This window comes from Coregonus clupeaformis, chromosome 20 (assembly GCF_020615455.1).
Source record: "Coregonus clupeaformis isolate EN_2021a chromosome 20, ASM2061545v1, whole genome shotgun sequence".
NCBI lineage: Eukaryota > Metazoa > Chordata > Actinopteri > Salmoniformes > Salmonidae > Coregonus > Coregonus clupeaformis.
Genome location: NC_059211.1, coordinates 54,524,007 through 54,544,210, shown reverse-complemented (window position 1 = coordinate 54,544,210; position 20,204 = coordinate 54,524,007). Strand labels below are relative to the sequence as shown.

The window sequence follows — 20,204 nt, the reverse complement described above, 5'->3', positions numbered from 1 at the left end:
TACCTGGATCCCCCACCAGAACTCCAGTACCTGAAATAACCACCACAACTCCAGTACTTGAAACCCCAAATCTAGTACCTGGAACTCCCACCACAACTCCAGTACCTGAAACCACCACCACAACTCCAGTACCTGGAACCCCCACCACAACCCCAGTACCTGGAAACCCCACCACAACTGCAGTACCTGAAACCACCACCACAACTCCAGTACCCGAAACCACCACCACAACTCCAGTACCTGGAACCCCCACCACAACTCCAGTACCTGAAACCCCATATCTAGTACCTGGAACTCCCACCACAACTCCTGTACCTGGAACCCCCACCACAACTCCAGTACCTGGAACCCCTACCACAACTCCAGTACATGAAAACACCAGCACAACTCCAGTACCTGAAACCAGCACCACAACTCCAGTACCTGGATCCCCCACCAGAACTCCAGCACCTGAAATAACCACCACAACTCCAGTACTTGAAACCCCAAATCTAGTACCTGGAACTCCCACCACAACTCCAGTACCTGAAACCACCACAACAACTCCAGTACCTGGAACCCCCACCACAACTCCTGTACCTGGAACCCCCACCACAACTCCAGTACCTGGAACCCCCACCACAACTCCAGTACCTGAAACCACCAGTACAACTCCAGTACCTGAAACCAGCACTACATCTCCAGTACCTGAAATCACCACCACAACTCCAGTACTTGAAACCCCATATCTAGTACCTGGAACTCCCACCACAACTCCAGTACCTGAAACCACCACCACAACTCCAGTACCTGGAACCCCCACCACAACCCCAGTACCTGGAAACCCCACCACAACTGCAGTACCTGAAACCACCACCACAACTCCAGTACCCAAAACCACCACCACAACTCCAGTACCTGAAATCACCACCACAACTCCAGCACTTGAAACCCCATATCTAGTACCTGGAACTCCCGCCACAACTCCAGTACCTGAAACCACCACCACAACTTCAGTACCTGGAACCCCCACCACAACTCCAGTACCTGGAACCCCCACCACAACTCCAGTACCTGAAACAACCACCACAACTCCAGTACTTGAAAACCCAAATCTAGTACCTGGAACTCCCACCACAACTCCAGTACCTGAAACCACCACCACAACTCCAGTACCTGAAACCACCACCACAACTCCAGTACCTGGTACCCCCACCACAACTCCAGGACCTGAAACCCCAAATCTAGTACCTGGATCCCCCACCACAACTCCATTACCTGAAACCCCAAATCTAGTACCTGGAAACCCCACCACAACTCCAGTACCTGAAACCACCACCACAACTCCAGTACCTGAATACCCCATCACAACTCCTGTACCTAGAACCACCACCATAACTCCAGTACTTGGAACCCCCACCACAACTCCAGTACATGAAACCACCACCACAACTCCAGGAACTGAAACCCCAAATCTAGTACCTGGAACCCCCACCACAAATCCAGTAACTGAAACCACCACCACAACTAGAGTACCTGAAAACCCCACCACAACTTCAGTACCTGAAACCCCATATCTAGTACCTGGAAACCCCACCCCAACTCCTGTACCTGGAACCCCCACCACAACTCCAGTACCTGGAACCCCTACCACAACTCCAATACATGAAAACACCAGCACAACTCCAGTACCTGAAACCAGCACCACAACTCCAGTACCTGGATCCCCCACCAGAACTCCAGTACCTGAAATAACCACCACAACTCCAGTACTTGAAACCCCAAATCTAGTACCTGGAACTCCCACCACAACTCCAGTACCTGAAACCACCACCACAACTCCAGTACCTGGAACCCCCACCACAACCCCCAGTACCTGGAAACCCCACCACAACTGCAGTACCTGAAACCACCACCACAACTCCAGTACCCGAAACCACCACCACAACTCCAGTACCTGGAACCCCCACCACAACTCCAGTACCTGAAACCCCATATCTAGTACCTGGAACTCCCACCACAACTCCTGTACCTGGAACCCCCACCACAACTCCAGTACCTGGAACCCCTACCACAACTCCAGTACATGAAAACACCAGCACAACTCCAGTACCTGAAACCAGCACCACAACTCCAGTACCTGGATCCCCCACCAGAACTCCAGCACCTGAAATAACCACCACAACTCCAGTACTTGAAACCCCAAATCTAGTACCTGGAACTCCCACCACAACTCCAGTACCTGAAACCACCACAACAACTCCAGTACCTGGAACCCCCACCACAACTCCTGTACCTGGAACCCCCACCACAACTCCAGTACCTGGAACCCCCACCACAACTCCAGTACCTGAAACCACCAGTACAACTCCAGTACCTGAAACCAGCACTACATCTCCAGTACCTGAAATCACCACCACAACTCCAGTACTTGAAACCCCATATCTAGTACCTGGAACTCCCACCACAACTCCAGTACCTGAAACCACCACCACAACTCCAGTACCTGGAACCCCCACCACAACCCCAGTACCTGGAAACCCCACCACAACTGCAGTACCTGAAACCACCACCACAACTCCAGTACCCAAAACCACCACCACAACTCCAGTACCTGAAATCACCACCACAACTCCAGCACTTGAAACCCCATATCTAGTACCTGGAACTCCCACCACAACTCCAGTACCTGAAACCACCACCACAACTTCAGTACCTGGAACCCCCACCACAACTCCAGTACCTGGAACCCCCACCACAACTCCAGTACCTGAAACAACCACCACAACTCCAGTACTTGAAAACCCAAATCTAGTACCTGGAACTCCCACCACAACTCCAGTACCTGAAACCACCACCACAACTCCAGTACCTAAAACCACCACCACAACTCCAGTACCTGGTACCCCCACCACAACTCCAGGACCTGAAACCCCAAATCTAGTACCTGGATCCCCCACCACAACTCCATTACCTGAAACCCCAAATCTAGTACCTGGAAACCCCACCACAACTCCAGTACCTGAAACCACCACCACAACTCCAGTACCTGAATACCCCATCACAACTCCTGTACCTAGAACCACCACCATAACTCCAGTACTTGAAACCACCACCACAACTCCAGGAACTGAAACCCCAAATCTAGTACCTGGAACCCCCACCACAAATCCAGTAACTGAAACCACCACCACAACTAGAGTACCTGAAAACCCCACCACAACTTCAGTACCTGAAACCCCATATCTAGTACCTGGAAACCCCACCCCAACTCCACTACCTGAAACTACCACCACAACTCCAGTACCTGAAACCACCACCACAACTCCAGTACCTAGATCCCCCACCACATCTTCAGTACCTGAAACCACCACCACAAATCCAGTACCTGGAACCACCTCCATAACTCCAGTACCTGAAACCACCATCACAAATCCAGTACCTGAACCCCCAAATCTAATACCTGGAACCCCCACCACAACTCCAGTACCTGGAACCCCCACCACTACTCCAGTACCTGAAACCACCACCAGAACTCCAGTGCCTGAATCCCCCACCACAACTCCAGTGCCTGGATCCCCCACCACAACTCCAGTACCCGAAACTACCACCACAACTCCAGTACCCGAAACCACCACCACAACTCCTGTACCCGGAACCCCCACCACAACTCCAGTACCTGGAACCCCTACCACAACTCCATTACCTGGAACCCCCACCACAATTCCAGTACCTGAAACCACCATCACAACTCTAGTACCTGGAACCCCTACCACAACTCCATTACCTGGAACCCCCACCACAATTCCAGTACCTGAAACCCCCACCACAATTCCAGTACCTGAAACCACCATCACAACTCTAGTACCTGGAACCCCCACCACAATTCCAGTACCTGAAACCCCAAATCTAGTACCTGAAACCACCACCACAACTCCTGTCCCCGGAACCCCCACCACAACTCCAGTACCTGGAACCCCTACCACAACTCCATTACCTGGAACCCCCACCACAATTCCAGTACCTGAAACCACCATCACAACTCTAGTACCTGGAACCCCTACCACAACTCCATTACCTGGATCCCCCACCACAACTCCAGTACCTGGAACCCCCACCACAACTCCAGTACCTGGAACCCCCACCACAATTCCAGTACCTGGAACCCCTACCACAACTCCATTACCTGAAACCCCCACCACAATTCCAGTACCTGAAACCACCACCAGAACTCCATTGCCTGGATCCCCCACCACAACTCCAGTGCCTGGATCCCCCACAACAACTCCAGTACCCAAAACCACCACCACATCTCTAGTACCTGGAACCCCCACCACAACTCCATTACCTGGAACCTCTACCCCAACTCCATTACCTGGAACCCCCACCACAATTCCAGTACCTGAAACCACCATCACAACTCCAGTACCTGGAACCCCTACCACAACTACATTACCTGGATCCCCCACCACAACTCCTGTACCCGGAACCCCCACCACAACTCCAGTACCTGGAACCCCTACCACAACTCCATTACCTGGAACCCCCACCACAATTCCAGTACCTGAAACCACCATCACAACTCTAGTACCTGGAACCCCTACCACAACTCCATTACCTGGATCCCCCACCACAACTCCAGTACCTGGAACCCCCACCACAACTCCAGTACCTGGAACCCCCACCACAACTCCAGTACCTGGAACCCCTACCACAACTCCATTACCTGAAACCCCCACCACAATTCCAGTACCTGAAACCACCACCAGAACTCCATTGCCTGGATCCCCCACCACAACTCCAGTGCCTGGATCCCCCACAACAACTCCAGTACCCAAAACCACCACCACATCTCTAGTACCTGGAACCCCCACCACAACTCCATTACCTGGAACCCCTACCCCAACTCCATTACCTGGAACCCCAACCACAATTCCAGTACCTGAAACCACCATCACAACTCCAGTACCTGGAACCCCTACCACAACTCCATTACCTGGAACCACCACCACAATTCCAGTACCTGAAACCCCAATTCCAGTACCTGAAACCACCACTACAACAACTGGCCAAATAGCTGTCACCACCATCAAGGAACCCTACGCTTTCTCCTATCACGGCCCCAGAGCTGGTGTGTGGGCGGAGCCTGGTACAGGTGGGTCTAAACAGGGCCCACCTGGAGGCTGCTGGTCTGAACGCTTCCTCTGCTCATCTGTCTGACGGACGCTGCTCTGCCCACGAGGATCGTAATGGCACGGTGTGGTACCAGGTGGAGCGCAGGGAGGGACGCTGTGGAAACATTCTGGAGGTGAGAACACATTACCTCAATGTCTGACTGGAGGTTATTCAACACTGGAAGAGTTTTGATTATAACTGATCCTTAATGTTTGTAGGTTTGTGTATAAGGCCTTAATGTTAGTAGGTCTGTGTATAAGACCTTAATGTTAGTAGGTCTGTGTATAAGACCTTAATGTTAGTAGGTCTGTGTATAAGACCTTAATGTTAGTACGTCTGTGTATAAGACCTTAATGTTAGTAGGTCTGTGTATAAGACCTTAATGTTAGTACGTCTGTGTATAAGACCTTAATGTTAGTAGGTCTGTGTATAAGACCTTAATGTTAGTAGGTCTGTGTATAAGACCTTAATGTTAGTAGGTCTGTGTATAAGACCTTAATGTTAGTAGGTCTGTGTATAAGACCTTAATGTTAGTAGGTCTGTGTATAAGACCTGAGTATCAATTTAACTGTGAACACTTCTCTTCTTCTATTTCAGACTAACACCACCCATGCTGTCTACTCCAACAGCTTATTCGTTTATCCAGTAGATGGGCGAATCGACTCTCTCTCCCGACCCGTGAGCTATCCTCTCTCCTGTGTCTATCCTCTGGAGACAGAGAGCAGCCTGGATGTGGCCATCAAACCATACCTACCGTGAGAAAATACACCACATATCATTCCGCTTTCTTTGTGCAGACCAGCCATAATGACATAACATTTTTCATTTGATCAAGGATGTAGAATGACAGGATAACGTATTTAAGCTGTGCCTACGCATTGGTTAGGTCTGCCAGTACACCTGTCAATCTACCTCCTTGATTTTATGTTTGCAAACTTTGATTTGATTTGTGGCTTCACCTCTTGACAGACCTGGTAATGGAGTTGTTAGAGTCGGTGCCAAGGCCAGAGCCTCCATGTCTCTGTACCTTAACGCCAACTACACAGAGCCTTACCCAGCAGGCAGAGTCACCATGCCGGTGGGCTCCACCCTGCATGTGGGCGTGTCTGTAGAGGTGGGCGTGTCTGTAGAGGAGTCCGAGGCAGAGCGTTACGTGGTCGTTCTAGACAACTGCTACGCCACGGAATCCCCCAGCCCAGATGACCTCCCGCGGTTCTACTTGATTCAACACAGGTCTGTGACTCTATTCATCAGCTGTTTGCATGTGCGTTTGTGCTATGTGTGTGTGTGTGTAGTAGGAGTTGGTATGTACGTGTAGCTGTAAATACCTTGAACCCTACACTTTGCGGCTTCTTGGCTCTTCTCCCAGGTGTCCTAGCAATCGAACCCAGGTGAGGGTGGAGGAGAGCGGCTCGTCCCTCAGGGCTCACTTCTCTGCTCTGCTGTTCCTCTACCAGGGGGACTACTGGGACGTCTTCCTGCACTGCAGCCTCAGCCTGTGTGACCAGAGGAGCTCCTCCTGCACTCCGGTTAGTCCTCAAATCCTCCACAGTCTCTCTTGACTCTCTGACTTGGTCTTGGTTTGGTCTCTCTGACTCTGACTTATTTTTTAAGTTTCTCTGACTTAGTGTTTGGTCTCCTTAGTGTTTGGTCTTTCTGACTTAGTGTTTGATCTCTCTGACTTAGTGTTTGGTTTCTCTGACTTAGTGTTTGGTCTCTCTGACTTAGTGTTTGGTCTCGCTGACTTAGTGTTTGATCTCTGACTTAGTGTTTGGTTTCTCTGACTTAGTGTTTGGTCTCTCTGACTTAGTGTTTGGTCTCGCTGACTTAGTGTTTGATCTCTCTGACTTAGTGTTTGGTCTCTCTGACTTAGTGTTTGGTCTCTCTGACTTAGTGTTTGGTCTCTCTCACTCTACAGGTGTGCCCTGGGGGGAGATCCCGCTCTGTGTCCAGGTCCGTCCCCCTCAAACCCCACACCATCGGGCCAATCACCTGTGAGTTTTTAATTCAAGTTTAGTTAATGAGATAATATACCACATAGGCTTTAGGTCTACAATAAGTAGCTAACTACTTTCGTTGTGGTGTGTTTTAAGCGACCAGCTGCAGGGTGCCAGCGAACGGTGGCTGTTTTTGATGATTCAACATGTAGAAAAAGTGACGGTTGTTCTGGTGTATTTCCTCTCTAACTGTCTGATTCTCTTTGACCCCCAGGGGCCCAGAGTCTGGATTGAGCCTTGGGAACCCCCCAGCATGTCATATGAAGGATGGGGTCCCTCCTCCACTACTCCCCTGATCTCCATCCAGACCTACAGCCCAGTATAGCTTTCAAGGTCACAGAAATACTGTATTGATTATAGTAATTCATTTATGCAATACAGTGTGATTTCATTGTACTGTGTATGTTGTATACATGTAGACTTGCATTGTTTTTGAGGACTGATCATTTCCTCAAATCATTGTGTAAGTGCCAACCAAACCTGAGTTGCTGTGTGTGTATGCTGTGATTTGATTATGACAATAAATAACTGATGATGAAACACATTGTCTAATGATTGTCTATTTAACAGGTTGGAAACATAGATACATGTCTATGTTTATTGTAAGGCAGGATAAATACATATTTACAAAAGGCAGAACAATGAGGGATTGAGGCAGAACAACGTGTGGCTTATTTGGTATAGGAGAAAGTACTAATAGACCATAGCAGCTTTTAGGAAAGCTGGCTAAACTTGTTAAAGACAAGTGACATTCAAGATACATGTTTAGTCAATGTTCTGGACACTTCCAAAGTTGTCTTACCAAAGCAGGAATACTGATAGTCATATTGGTGTATTGAAATAGTGCTGTTTAAGTTCCACTGTAGAAAAACACAATAAAAGTATTCCGAATGACCATGACAGTCTGAGTAGTAGTTTATGATGCTCTTTTTAATGACTCCACATGGGTAGCGCCTTTTAATATGTGTGTGTGCATGCGTGTGTATGTACTATTGTTGTCTCCAGTTACCTAGACAACGTGGTTGATTATGTTTCACTACAGGATCCTACATCATCATAGACTACCAAACAGAAGATAAGAATCCTGACAGCTGTCCTGTGTGTATACTGTACTATTGTTGTCTGCAGTTTATCCAACAGGATTGGTGATGTTAGTTTAAGATTCATTACAGGATACTTTACTCATGACAACTGTCCTGTGCGCACAATACAAATAGTGGAATCATGCCATATTTAGACTAGATAATGCTAAACAAGGTTGGTATGTTGTTATATAAATTCAACAATGTCTGACTGGAGGTTATTCAACACTGGAAGAGTCTTGATTATAACTGATCCCTAATTTTAGTAGGTCTGTGTATAAGGCCTGCATATCAATTATTCTATTTCAGACTAACACCACCCATGCTGTCTACTCCAACAGCTTATTAGTTGATCCAGTAGATGGGAGAAACGACTTCCTCCCCCATCCCATTAGCTATCCTTTCTACTGTGTCTATCCTCTGGAGACAGAGAGAACCCTGGATGTAATAATAATATAATAATATGCCATTTAGCAGACGCTTTTATCCAAAGCGACTTACAGTCATGCGTGCATACATTTTTGTGTATGGGTGGTCCCGGGGATCGAACCCACTACCTTAGCGTTACAAGCGCCGTGCTCTACCAGCTGAGCTACAGAGGACCACAGATGTAGCCATCAGATGTAGCCATCAGACCTTACCGGCCCACTTGCCTGCCTCTCCAAGAACCCAAAGGTTTTTTTAAGGAAAGCTGGCTAAACTTATTAAAGACAAGTGAAATTCATGATACATGTTTAGTCAATGTGCTGGACACTTCCAAGGTTGTCTTACCAAAGCAGTAGGACCATTAGTCATATTGGTGTTAGAAATAGTGCTGTTTAAGTTCCACTGTAGAAGAACACAATAAAATACATCAGAATGACCATGACAGTCTGAGTAGTAGTTAATGATGCTCTTTTTAATGACTCCACATGGGTAGAGCATTTTAATATTTGTGTGTGCATGCCTGTGTATATACTATTGTTGTCTCCAGTTACCTAGACAACGCGGTTGGTTATTTTTCACTACAGGATCTTGTGCCATCATCATCGACTGCCAAACAGAAGATAAGAATCCTGAAAACTGTCCTGTTCATTTACTATTGTTGGTGATGTTTGTTTACGATTCCTTATAGGATACTATACTCCTGACAACTGTCCTGTGCACACAGTCTATGGTGTCTTGCTCATGTTCGTATCAGCAGTCAGCACTCCATGTAATAGGGAAGTTTACTTTGTGCACATAACTCATTCCCGTACCCTTTAGGGAAAATAACACGTTCAAATCATAATCAAATACATATGTGTCACACTTCCTCCGAAGCTGCCTCCCCTCCTTGTTCGGGCAGGCTTCGGCGTTCGTTGTCACCGGCCTTCTAGCCACTGCCGCTCCATATCTCATCATTCCATTTGTCTTGTCTTGTCATTACACACACCTGGTTCATATCCCCTCATTAGTACATGTATAAGTGTTCCCTCTGCCCCCTTGTCCTTGTGGGTGATTGTTTCATGTGAGATGAGTGTAGCTCGGTGGAGCTATCTGTACGTTGTATTGCCAGGGTATATTTTCCCCGTGTGCCTGTATTTGTTCCAGTGCGCCTGTTTTGCGCACTGGACTGTTGACGCTATCCAGCGTAACTGTGTACGACGGAATAAACTCTGTATTCTGTGATTTACCCTCCTGCGCCTGACTCCTTCAAATCACACTCTCACAATGTGTCTGATTTACAATTTTAAATTTAGTCAAAGCTTTACAGTTCAGCTTCTGCATTTTAGAAAATATTTTACTTTGCTATTATGTTCTGCAATGGACTGAAATTACTTGGTAGAACGTCTATTTGATTTAAAGTCACATGTTTATACACTCTTAGAAAAAAGGGTTCCGAAAGGGTTGTTCGTCTGTCCCCATAGGATAACCCTTTTTGCTTCCAGGTAGAACTCTTTTTGCTTCCATGTAGAACCTTCTGGGGAAAGGGTTCTACATGGAACCCAATAGGGTTCTACATAGAAACAAAAGGGTTATACCTGGAACCAAAAAGGGATCTTCAAAGGGTTCCACTGTGGAGACAGCCAAATAATCCTTTTAGGTTCTAGATAGCACAATTTTTTTAAAGAGTGTAGACATGGCTGTTTACAAAAGGTTGGACAAAAGGCTGCAGTAAAGGGGACTGTGTCCTTTGCCATGACCACATGTACACTCATCCTACATCCTATTTAAAAGGCTATTTTCGCCTTAAAAATAAAAGTATATTTTTGAAAGTGATGTAAATGGATACAATTAGTGGAATCATGCAATATTCATAATGCTGAACAAGGTTGGAATGTTGTAATATAAATTCAACAAATAACAAGAGGGGCTTTTATTTTGAAGGCGAACCGCAAATTCCACTATTGTGGCTAATTCTTATTGTGGCTACCTTCATTGACCAAATGCGAACACTGTCTTATAAATTAGTCATATTTTAGATTATGACACCTAGCTAGATAGTTAGCTAGCAAACTATAGCGACTGAAACAGATGATGTTGTTTTGCTATGTTTTTGGGGAAGAACATTGTTTGTGTCCATCAACAGTTCCAGAGCTTGAAGAAGTGTGTCTGCCTCGTGCGGCAGCGGCAGGTGCGCGAGACAAAACATTACCAGCATCATAGCATACCTATCGGTGAATCGCTGTGACATATGAAATACGAGTGATAGTGTAATCAATGTGTAATAACTACGTAAAAAAGTTATAAACGTGTTCAAATATTATGTGACGTACACTCATATCCAGGTCCTGATTGGTCAACAAGCTTATTTGATGCGTCAAATAGTGTTATTTGTGGTGTATCTTTTTTTTTACAAGCAAAGAATGGCGTTCCATACTATTTAGGTATGCAATACTATTTATATACTATACACCATTATGACAACCTTGGCACTCAGAGGATCTAAAGTATTTTATCTGTGATGACAGAAAAGCAAGTCTGATGACTGTTTGACAATGGGAAGATGGGGGTGTAAATACAACTCAATGGTGAGAGGTGCCATATTGTTCCTAAGGAAAAACCATTTAGATGAACATTTTAATAGTACATCTTACAACAACAAAAATAGGCCTATTTCTTGCCTTGTTTAAGCAATAGCCTCTTGAAGCAAAGAAGAATTTACTGTGAGGAAGTCATTTCCCTCCAGGTTGAGGAGAATGCAAGCTCATTGGAGAGGTTACATCTGCCCGATTGCATCCCCCACATCCTTGCCACCTTTTACAGGAGAAACCTAATCTAAAGAAATGAGACAATTATTTGTAATGACGTCACATCAAAAGAGTCTCCTCAGACAAGGATGTTTCTCCACAAGCTTGGTCCATGTGTGTAAGCAACTGTTTGTCTAGTCCAAACAATAGGTGTGCCATACCCCCACAGATGTAGGCTCTGGCTTTCTGCAGTGCTGAATGCTGAGTTGGGCTTGTGGATTCTTTCATTCAAGATTTCTGTGGTAATGAAAAAGCACGAAATAATGTGAAATTTACTAGAACTAAACAACATGCAAATGTGTGGTTTGAGACAGGGAGATGACATGGGGCCTGTCCCCTCAGTTTCAATGACACAGCTATACTCAAAGTTACCAATACATGAATCCAACAAAATAATTTCCCAAGTTTGAGGCAAATGTTATAAGAGAACAGTGAAAACAAAATGATAAATTAGACATTTAAGCAAACAAAGATGAATATTTTAGCAATATATTTAATGGTCTATCATGCTGAAAATTGAATTTGATTAACCTACCTTAAAGTAGCACCCACTGAAAATCACAATTGCTGTTGTCTTCTCTCTGCCTTGAATCAGCTGAGAGAGATTCTCAGACTAGTGGTCTGCTGCACTCACCCACTTTCAGCCACAAATAATCTCATTTAAACGTCAATACTATACCTTTGCTTGTCATTCACACCTAATGGCACCACACCAGAGATGTAACTCTGATCTACTTCCCTTCAGACCTGTGTGCCCCTTGTAATAGAGTACTGCAAAAAGAACTACACTACTGTAGTTAACTTGATATTTCCCTTCCATTAACTTTATACTTGGCAGTTTATCAGTTCGACCTGTCCCCAAGGGCCCTCACAGTGTTCTACAGGAGCACCATTGAGAGCATACTATTGGGCTGCATCACAGCCTGGTGCGGCAACTCCACCGCCGCTGACCGCAAGGCACTACAGAGGGTGGTACTCAGCCGAACATACCGTTGTTGCACACTGCCTACTCTCCAGGACACCTACAACACCAGGTGTCGCAGGAAGACCAAGACGATCATCAGGGACCTCGGCCACCCGAGCCACGGCCTGTTCTCCCCGCTTCCATCACTCAGATGCAGCCCCCCCACACACACATTCTCATCCCTCAGATCAGCTCAGCAGTCAATTATTAGATTAGATTAGATTAGATTAGTCACATGCACAGGGTCACAGATGTAATGAGAATGGATGAGAATGGGAAAAACAGGTGTGGCTCGGGTGGTGTCAGGTGTGGCAAGGTGTTAAGATGTTTGCTCTTATTTGAATTTCAAATATTGATTTTACCATTTGAAACACTCATTTCCTCCTTCGGCATATGTATATAAATCAAGCAGGTATGGTACCTTCTACCACAAACAAAGGCACACTCCAGACTGGTAAGATTGACTCTATTGTTTCTAAGATTGTGTTGCGACGTCCATCAGAAAAGCTGCAAAGACTTATCCGTCAACTACTTGAAAACAGAGAGCAGCGTTTCTGCCACCTCTGCGTTAGACATGCATTTCATGAGTTTTGGTTTGAAGGCACCCCAATAGGAAATCTCTCCTGATTGACTGGGCCAGTTATTTGGGGAAGATTTGACTGTTAATAGTGAATGAATAGCTAAATCAAACCCCTCTCTCCCCTTACAATGTTGCACCACAGGTGTCCGTGGTAACCAAAATCATCACAAACAGGTACGTTTGATAATTTCTTCAGTATTACAGTACTACAGCATGAATATCTGTATCTGTATCTGTATTTGGTTAATGCTGTATTGTATCTGTAGAGATATCTCAGAGGACAAATAACAACCAATCAGTCACATCGAAGGCCACTGAAATCAGTTCCAAAAGGTAAGTGCTCTCTCTCAACTAGAAGAATCTTGCCACTTTTGATATAATGTAGTTTATGTTGCGTAACGTATTGTAATGACTTTGGTGATGATGATGCTACTTTCTCTACCTGACTATGTTTTAACAGACCTTTGACAACCTTTGAGTGTGTTGCTGTTAATCACATTTTTGGTATATTCATCAATATTGTTTCAGATATGTTTCCACTGCCCTCTTCACTTCACTTTGCTCCTCAATGCATTCACAATTTTACAATTCTTGGTATTATTTTTTTTCAGTCGTGTGTCTGATCTGAAGAGAATCTGAACAGAATGATGTCATTGGGTGTTCTGCTGGTGCTCCTGTTATTTAAGCATGTTACTGCAGACATCTCAGGTAAAGGGTTGATTGGCTTTTTACCGTTTAGGTAAAGGAATGAGAGAATATTGCTGCTCCCCAGTGCTTTATTCCTGCACCCAAAATAGCAATGTTCAGTGTGCGGATCTCTCATTTCTTATCTCAGTGTATTATTTATTTTAGCCCAGCACCCTCATTCTCAAGTTCAGGATGTAGATATCACCCTCGTTGTCAAGTTCAGGATGTAGATATCACCCTCGTTGTCAAGTTCAGGATGTAGATATCACCCTCATTCTCAAGTTCAGGATGTAGATATCACCCTCGTTCTCAAGTTCAGGATGTAGATATCACGCTCGTTCTCAAGTTCAGGATGTATATATCACCCTCATTCTCAAGTTCAGGATGTAGATATCACCCTCGTTCTCAAGTTCAGGATGTAGATATCACCCTCATTCTCAAGTTCAGGATGTAGATATCACCCTCGTTCTCAAGTTCAGGATGTAGATATCACGCTCATTCTCAAGTTCAGGATGTAGATATCACCCTCATTCTCAAGTTCAGGATGTAGATATCACCCTTGTTCTCAAGTTCAGGATGTAGATATCACCCTCGTTCTCAAGTTCAGGATGTAGATATCATCCTCATTCTCAAGTTCAGGATGTAGATATCACCCTCGTTCTCAAGTTCAGGATGTAGATATCACCCTCATTCTCAAGTTCAGGATGTAGATATCACCCTCATTCTCAAGTTCAGGATGTAGATATCACCCTCGTTCTCAAGTTCCGGATGTAGATATTACCCTCATTCTCAAGTTCAGGATGTAGATATCACCCTCATTCTCAAGTTCAGGATGTAGATATCACCCTCATTCTCAAGTTCAGGATGTAGATATCACCCTCATTCTCAAGTTCAGGATGTAGATATCACCCTCATTCTCAAGTTCAGGATGTAGCAATCACCCTCATTCTCAAGTTCCGGATGTAGATATCACCCTCATTCTCAAGTTCCGGATGTAGATATCACCCTCATTCTCAAGTTCAGGATGTAGATATCACCCTCGTTCTCAAGTTCAGGATGTAGATATCACCCTAGTTCTCAAGTTCAGGATGTAGATATCACCCTCGTTCTCAAGTTCAGGTTGTAGACATCACCCTCATTCTCTTTATTGCCAGTGTTTCAATTCTGGAGAGCGAGCCATTGGGATGCATCCCAACTGGCTTCCTAATCCCTATATAGTGCATTACCTTTAACCATAGCCCAGGGATATCATACGTTTTTATGGGGGGGGGTTGTTTTCGCAGGTGTGGTTGTTGCCAATTCTATCCGGTTTAGCTGTGGGGGCACACAGTGTCCAGTGGGACAGGACTGTATCAGTGTCGGTGGAATACTTCGCTGTGCAGACCCATGCCAGACCTACACCGAACTGAAAGACGACTGGCGCGCCACCAACTACAACAGCCAGGTTAATGGGGGCTCACACTGCGACCAGAGCATCAACTGGCAGGGCTGGTATCGCCTGTTCCTGGGGAACACCGGTGTTCAGATGCCAGAGAGGTGTGTGGAGATGAACATGTGTGGAACCCACGCCCCCATGTGGCTCACAGATCCCCATCCCCAGCTGTCAGACGGAGTGGTTCAGAGGGCTGTCTGTGGGAGCTGGACAAGTGGCTGCTGCACATTTAAACAAAATCCCATCCATGTCAAAGCCTGCTATGGAAACTACTATGTCTACAAGTTTGTCCCTGCAGTAGGCTGCAACTTGGCCTACTGTGCAGGTATGTACCATCATAATGTGCTTTTTACTGATTCTTAAAGACATTAAGAATGTTCCAAAGTGTCCAATTCACTCTCTGAACCCAGAACCAAGTGTCTGCATTTATATGAACAGTATTTAAAGACATACTTTAGACACCACACAACGGTTGCCTAAACATTTTTTTGTGGAACTCATCTGTGGTATCACAACCGTAGTGACAAATACATTGTACATCAGTTGTATAACCTGCGTGTGTACTAGACACAGAAAATCCATGAACCCCCCTTCCCCTCTGCTGTTCCAGACGTCAACACCAAGGTGTGTTCTACCTGTAGAAACGATGAGACCTGTATGAGTGACAACAAGATCAACTGGAGGTGTGAGAGGAAAGGTGAGTGTTAAGAAAAACACATCTTACTTTTCAGTGATTGATTGACTTATTGGGAAAAAGATGCACTGAGTAAAACCCAGGGGTTAAATCGATTTACAACATTTTCCAACTTCTCATGGAATACATTCAACACTGAGAAAACAACACAGCACATAGTAAATCAATAACTACAAAGAATAGATACAGGAATATGAAAATTCAACCTATTCTGATCCCATCATTCATGGACTCTATCATACATGAATAAACCTATTATCATTATCAATACAACTATAACAGCTAAGATGTGGCTGACAGTCATTTTGTATTCACTATTTGCTCTTGGCACCTGGCTGATAGTCATTTTGTGTTCACTATTTGCTCTTGGCACCTGGCTGATAGTCATTTTGTGTTCACTATTTGCTCTTGGCACCTGGCTGATAGTCATTTTGTGTTCACTATTTGCTCTTGGCACCTGGCTGATAGTCATTTTGTATTCTCTTGTTTTTCTCTATTCCTCTCTTTCATTCTTTCTCTACTGCCCCTCTCTATCAACCTTTTAAAACAGCCCCTACACCCACAACTACAACAACTCGGATAACCACCACCAATCCTCCTATCATGGCTCCAGTGGTAGTGTGTGGGCGGAGCCTGGTACATGTGGGTCTCAACAAGGCTAACCTGAAGGCCGCTGGTCTGAACGCTTCCACAGCTCACCTGGCCGACCCTAGGTGCTCCGCCCACGAGGATCATAACGGAACGGTGTGGTACCAGGTGGAGCGCAGGGAGGGACGCTGTGGAAACATTCTGGAGGTGAGAACACATTACCTCAATGTCTGACTGGAGGTTATTCAACACTGGAAGAGTTTTGTTTATAACTGATCCTTAATGTTAGTAGGTCTGTGTATAAGACCTTAATGTTAGTAGGTCTGTGTATAAGACCTTAATGTTAGTAGGTCTGTGTTTAAGGACTTAATGTTAGTAGGTCTGTGTATAAGACCTTAATGTTAGTAGGTCTGTGCACAGACCTTAATGTTAGTAGGTCTGTGTATAAGACCTTAATGTTAGTAGGTCTGTGTATAAGACCTTAATGTTAGTAGGTCTGTGTATAAGGCCTTAATGTTAGTAGGTCTGTGTATAAGACCTTAATGTTAGTAGGTCTGTGTATAAGACCTTAATGTTAGTAGGTCTGTGTATAAGACCTTAATGTTAGTAGGTCTGTGTATAAGACCTTAATGTTAGTAGGTCTGTGTATAAGACCTTAATGTTAGTACGTCTGTGTATAAGGCCTTAATGTTAGTAGGTCTGTGTATAAGACCTTAATGTTAGTAGGTCTGTGTATAAGACCTTAATGTTAGTAGGTCTGTGTATAAGACCTTAATGTTAGTAGGTCTGTGTATAAGACCTTAATGTTAGTAGGTCTGTGTATAAGGCCTTAATGTTAGTAGGTCTGTGTATAAGACCTTAATGTTAGTAGGTCTGTGTATAAGACCTTAATGTTAGTAGGTCTGTGTATAAGACCTTAATGTTAGTAGGTCTGTGTATAAGACCTTAATGTTAGTACGTCTGTGTATAAGGCCTTAATGTTAGTAGGTCTGTGTATAAGACCTTAATGTTAGTAGGTCTGTGTATAAGACCTTAATGTTAGTAGGTCTGTGTATAAGACCTTAATGTTAGTAGGTCTGTGTATAAGACCTTAATGTTAGTAGGTCTGTGTATAAGACCTTAATGTTAGTAGGTCTGTGTATAAGACCTTAATGTTAGTAGGTCTGTGTATAAGACCTTAATGTTAGTAGGTCTGTGTATAAGACCTTAATGTTAGTAGGTCTGTGTATAAGACCTGAGTATCAATTTAACTGTGAACACTTCTCTTCTTCTATTTCAGACTAACACCACCCATGCTGTCTACTCCAACAGCTTATTCGTTTATCCAGTAGATGGGAGAAACAAATCCCAACCCGTGAGCTATCCTCTCTCCTGTGTCTATCCTCTGGAGACAGAGAGCAGCCTGGATGTGGCCATCAGACCCTACCTACCGTGAGAAAATACACAGAACGTTTATTACTTTTATTCTGTTTTCTTTGTGCAGAACAGACCAGTCATTATGACATCAAACTCTTTTTAATAATTGTGTCTTCTGGTGTTTTCCAATTGAAGATATTGTTATACATGAAACACCTACATTAAGTGTTCATATGTAATAACTGTTAGGAATAACTGTTTTTTTATTTTTATAACTTTGATATCTGTACTTATAAAGCTGTCTAATATCTGATGTCTTTTGGCTTCATGTTCACCCCTTGATAGAAATGAACATGGAGTTGTTGGAGTCGGTGCCAAGGCCAGAGCCTCCATGTTTCTGTATCGTTTATCCAACTACACAGAGCCTTACCCAGCTGGTGAAGTCCTCCTGCCGATTGGTTCCACCCTGCACGTGGGCGTGTCCGTAGAGGAGTCTGGGATCGAACGTTTTGTTGTTGTTCTGGAGGACTGCTACGCCACCCAATCCCCCAACCCGGATAACCTCCCGCGGACCTACATGATTCAGGACAGGTCCATGACTCTATTCATCAGCTGTTTTGCATATCTATGTGTGGTTGTTTTATGTGTGTGTGAAGTATGGTATGTTTGTTGCTGTGTAAGGTGAGTGTAGCCGTGCATACCTTGAAACCCTAACCTTTGCTGTTTCTTGGCTCTTCTCCCAGGTGTTCTAGAAATCGTACCCAGGTGACCGTGGAGGAAAGTGGCTCGTCCCTCAGGGCTCGCTTCTCTGCTGTGTTGCAGGTGGACTACCGTTACGTCTTCCTGCACTGCAGCCTCAGCCTGTGTGACCAGAGGAGCTCCTCCTGCACTCCGGTGAATCTTCAACTCCTCCACGTTCTCTCTTGACTCTTTGATTTAGTGTTTGTCTCTCAAACGCAGTGTTTGGTCTCTCTGACTTAATGGTTGGTCTCTCTGACTTAGTGTTTGGTCTCTCTGACTTAGTGTTTGGTTTCTCTGACTTAGTGTTTGGTCTCACCGACTTAGTGTTTGGTCTCTCCAATTTAGTGTTTGGTCTCTATCTCTCTCTACAGGTGTGCTCCGGAAGGAAATCTCGCTCTGTGTCCGATTCTGTCCTCCTCAAGCCCCTAGCCATCGGGCCAATCAGCTGTGAGTATTTTATTCAAATTTAATTCATAAGCTAATATACCACATAGGCTTTAGGCAATAAGTAGCTGACTGCTGTCGCCAAGCTGTGTTTTAATGACCACCTGCTGGGTGCCAGCGAACGGTGGCAGTTTTCACAGATTCAACATGTAGATTATTTGGGAAATGATAAGGAAAAGAATGGCCTGGTCAGAGGAACTGTCGTTCTGGTGTGTTTCCTCTCTAACTGTCTGATTCTCTTTGATCCCCAGGGGCCTAGAGTCTAGAGTGAGCCTTGGGAACCCCCCAGCATGTCATATGAAGGATGGGGTCCCTCCTCCACTACTCCCCTGATCTCAGACCTACAGCCAAGTATAACTTTCAAGGGCACAGAAATACTTGTTTTGATTCTAGTAATGAATGTATGCACTACAGTGTGATTTCATTGTACTGTATATGTTGTATATACATAGACTTGCATTGTTTTTGAGGACTGATCATTTCCTCAATCATTGTGTAAGTGCCAACCAAACCTGAGTTGCTGTGTGTGTATGCTGTGATTTGATTATGACAATAAATAACTGATGATGAAACACATTGTCTAATGATTGTCTATTTAACAGGTTGGAAACATAGATACATGTCTATGTTTATTGTAAGGCAGGATAAATACATATTTACAAAAGGCAGAACAATGAGGGATTGAGGCAGAACAACGTGTGGCTTATTTGGTATAGGAGAAAGTACTAATAGACCATAGCAGCTTTTAGGAAAGCTGGCTAAACTTGTTAAAGACAAGTGACATTCAAGATACATGTTTAGTCAATGTTCTGGACACTTCCTAGGTTGTCTTACTAAAGCAGTAGGACCATTAGTCATATTGGTGTTAGAAATAGTGCTGTTTAAGTTCCACTGTATAAGAACACAATAAACTACATCAGAATGACCATGACAGTCTGAGTAGTAGTTAATGATGCTCCTTTCTTATGGCTCCATTGTTACTGTTGGTTGAGGACCTTCCACTTCTCTCCATTGTTACTGTTGGTTGAGGACCTTCCACTTCTCTCCATTGTTACTGTTGGTTGAGGACCTTCCACTTCTCTCCATTGTTACTGCTGGTTGAGGACCTTCCACTTCTCTCCATTGTTACTGTTGGTTGAGGACCTTCCACTTCTCTCCATTGTTACTGTTGGTTGAGGACCTTCCACTTCTCTCCATTGTTACTGTTGGTTGAGGACCTTCCACTTCTCTCCATTGTTACTGTTGGTTGAGGACCTTCCACTTCTCTCCATTG

The 20,204-nt window shown here is 44.7% G+C and overlaps 1 protein-coding gene across 1 annotated transcript; it reads left to right on the top strand.

The window, feature by feature from the left end:
* Positions 1–12,806: 12,806 nt before the first annotated feature.
* LOC121534310 (uromodulin) lies at positions 12,807–19,487 on the top strand. Its single transcript, XM_041840959.2, has 12 exons — positions 12,807–12,863; positions 13,132–13,163; positions 13,256–13,322; positions 13,601–13,697; positions 14,960–15,433; positions 15,719–15,805; positions 16,353–16,597; positions 17,670–17,821; positions 18,092–18,337; positions 18,490–18,640; positions 18,859–18,934; positions 19,183–19,487. The coding sequence occupies exons 4-12, from the start codon at positions 13,634–13,636 to the stop codon at positions 19,188–19,190; spliced, it is 1,503 nt and encodes a 500-aa protein (XP_041696893.1). The 5' UTR covers positions 12,807–12,863; positions 13,132–13,163; positions 13,256–13,322; positions 13,601–13,633; the 3' UTR covers positions 19,191–19,487.
* The last annotated feature ends 717 nt before the right edge of the window (positions 19,488–20,204 follow it).

Coding starts and splice junctions, on each gene's coding strand:
- LOC121534310 (XM_041840959.2), top strand. CDS start 13,634: ATGATGTCATTGGGTGTTCTGCTGGTGCTCCTGTTATTTAAGCATGTT. Junction 15,434..15,718: donor CAACTTGGCCTACTGTGCAG/GTATGTACCATC, acceptor CTGCTGTTCCAG/ACGTCAACACCAAGGTGTGT. Junction 18,338..18,489: donor ACCTACATGATTCAGGACAG/GTCCATGACTCT, acceptor CTCTTCTCCCAG/GTGTTCTAGAAATCGTACCC.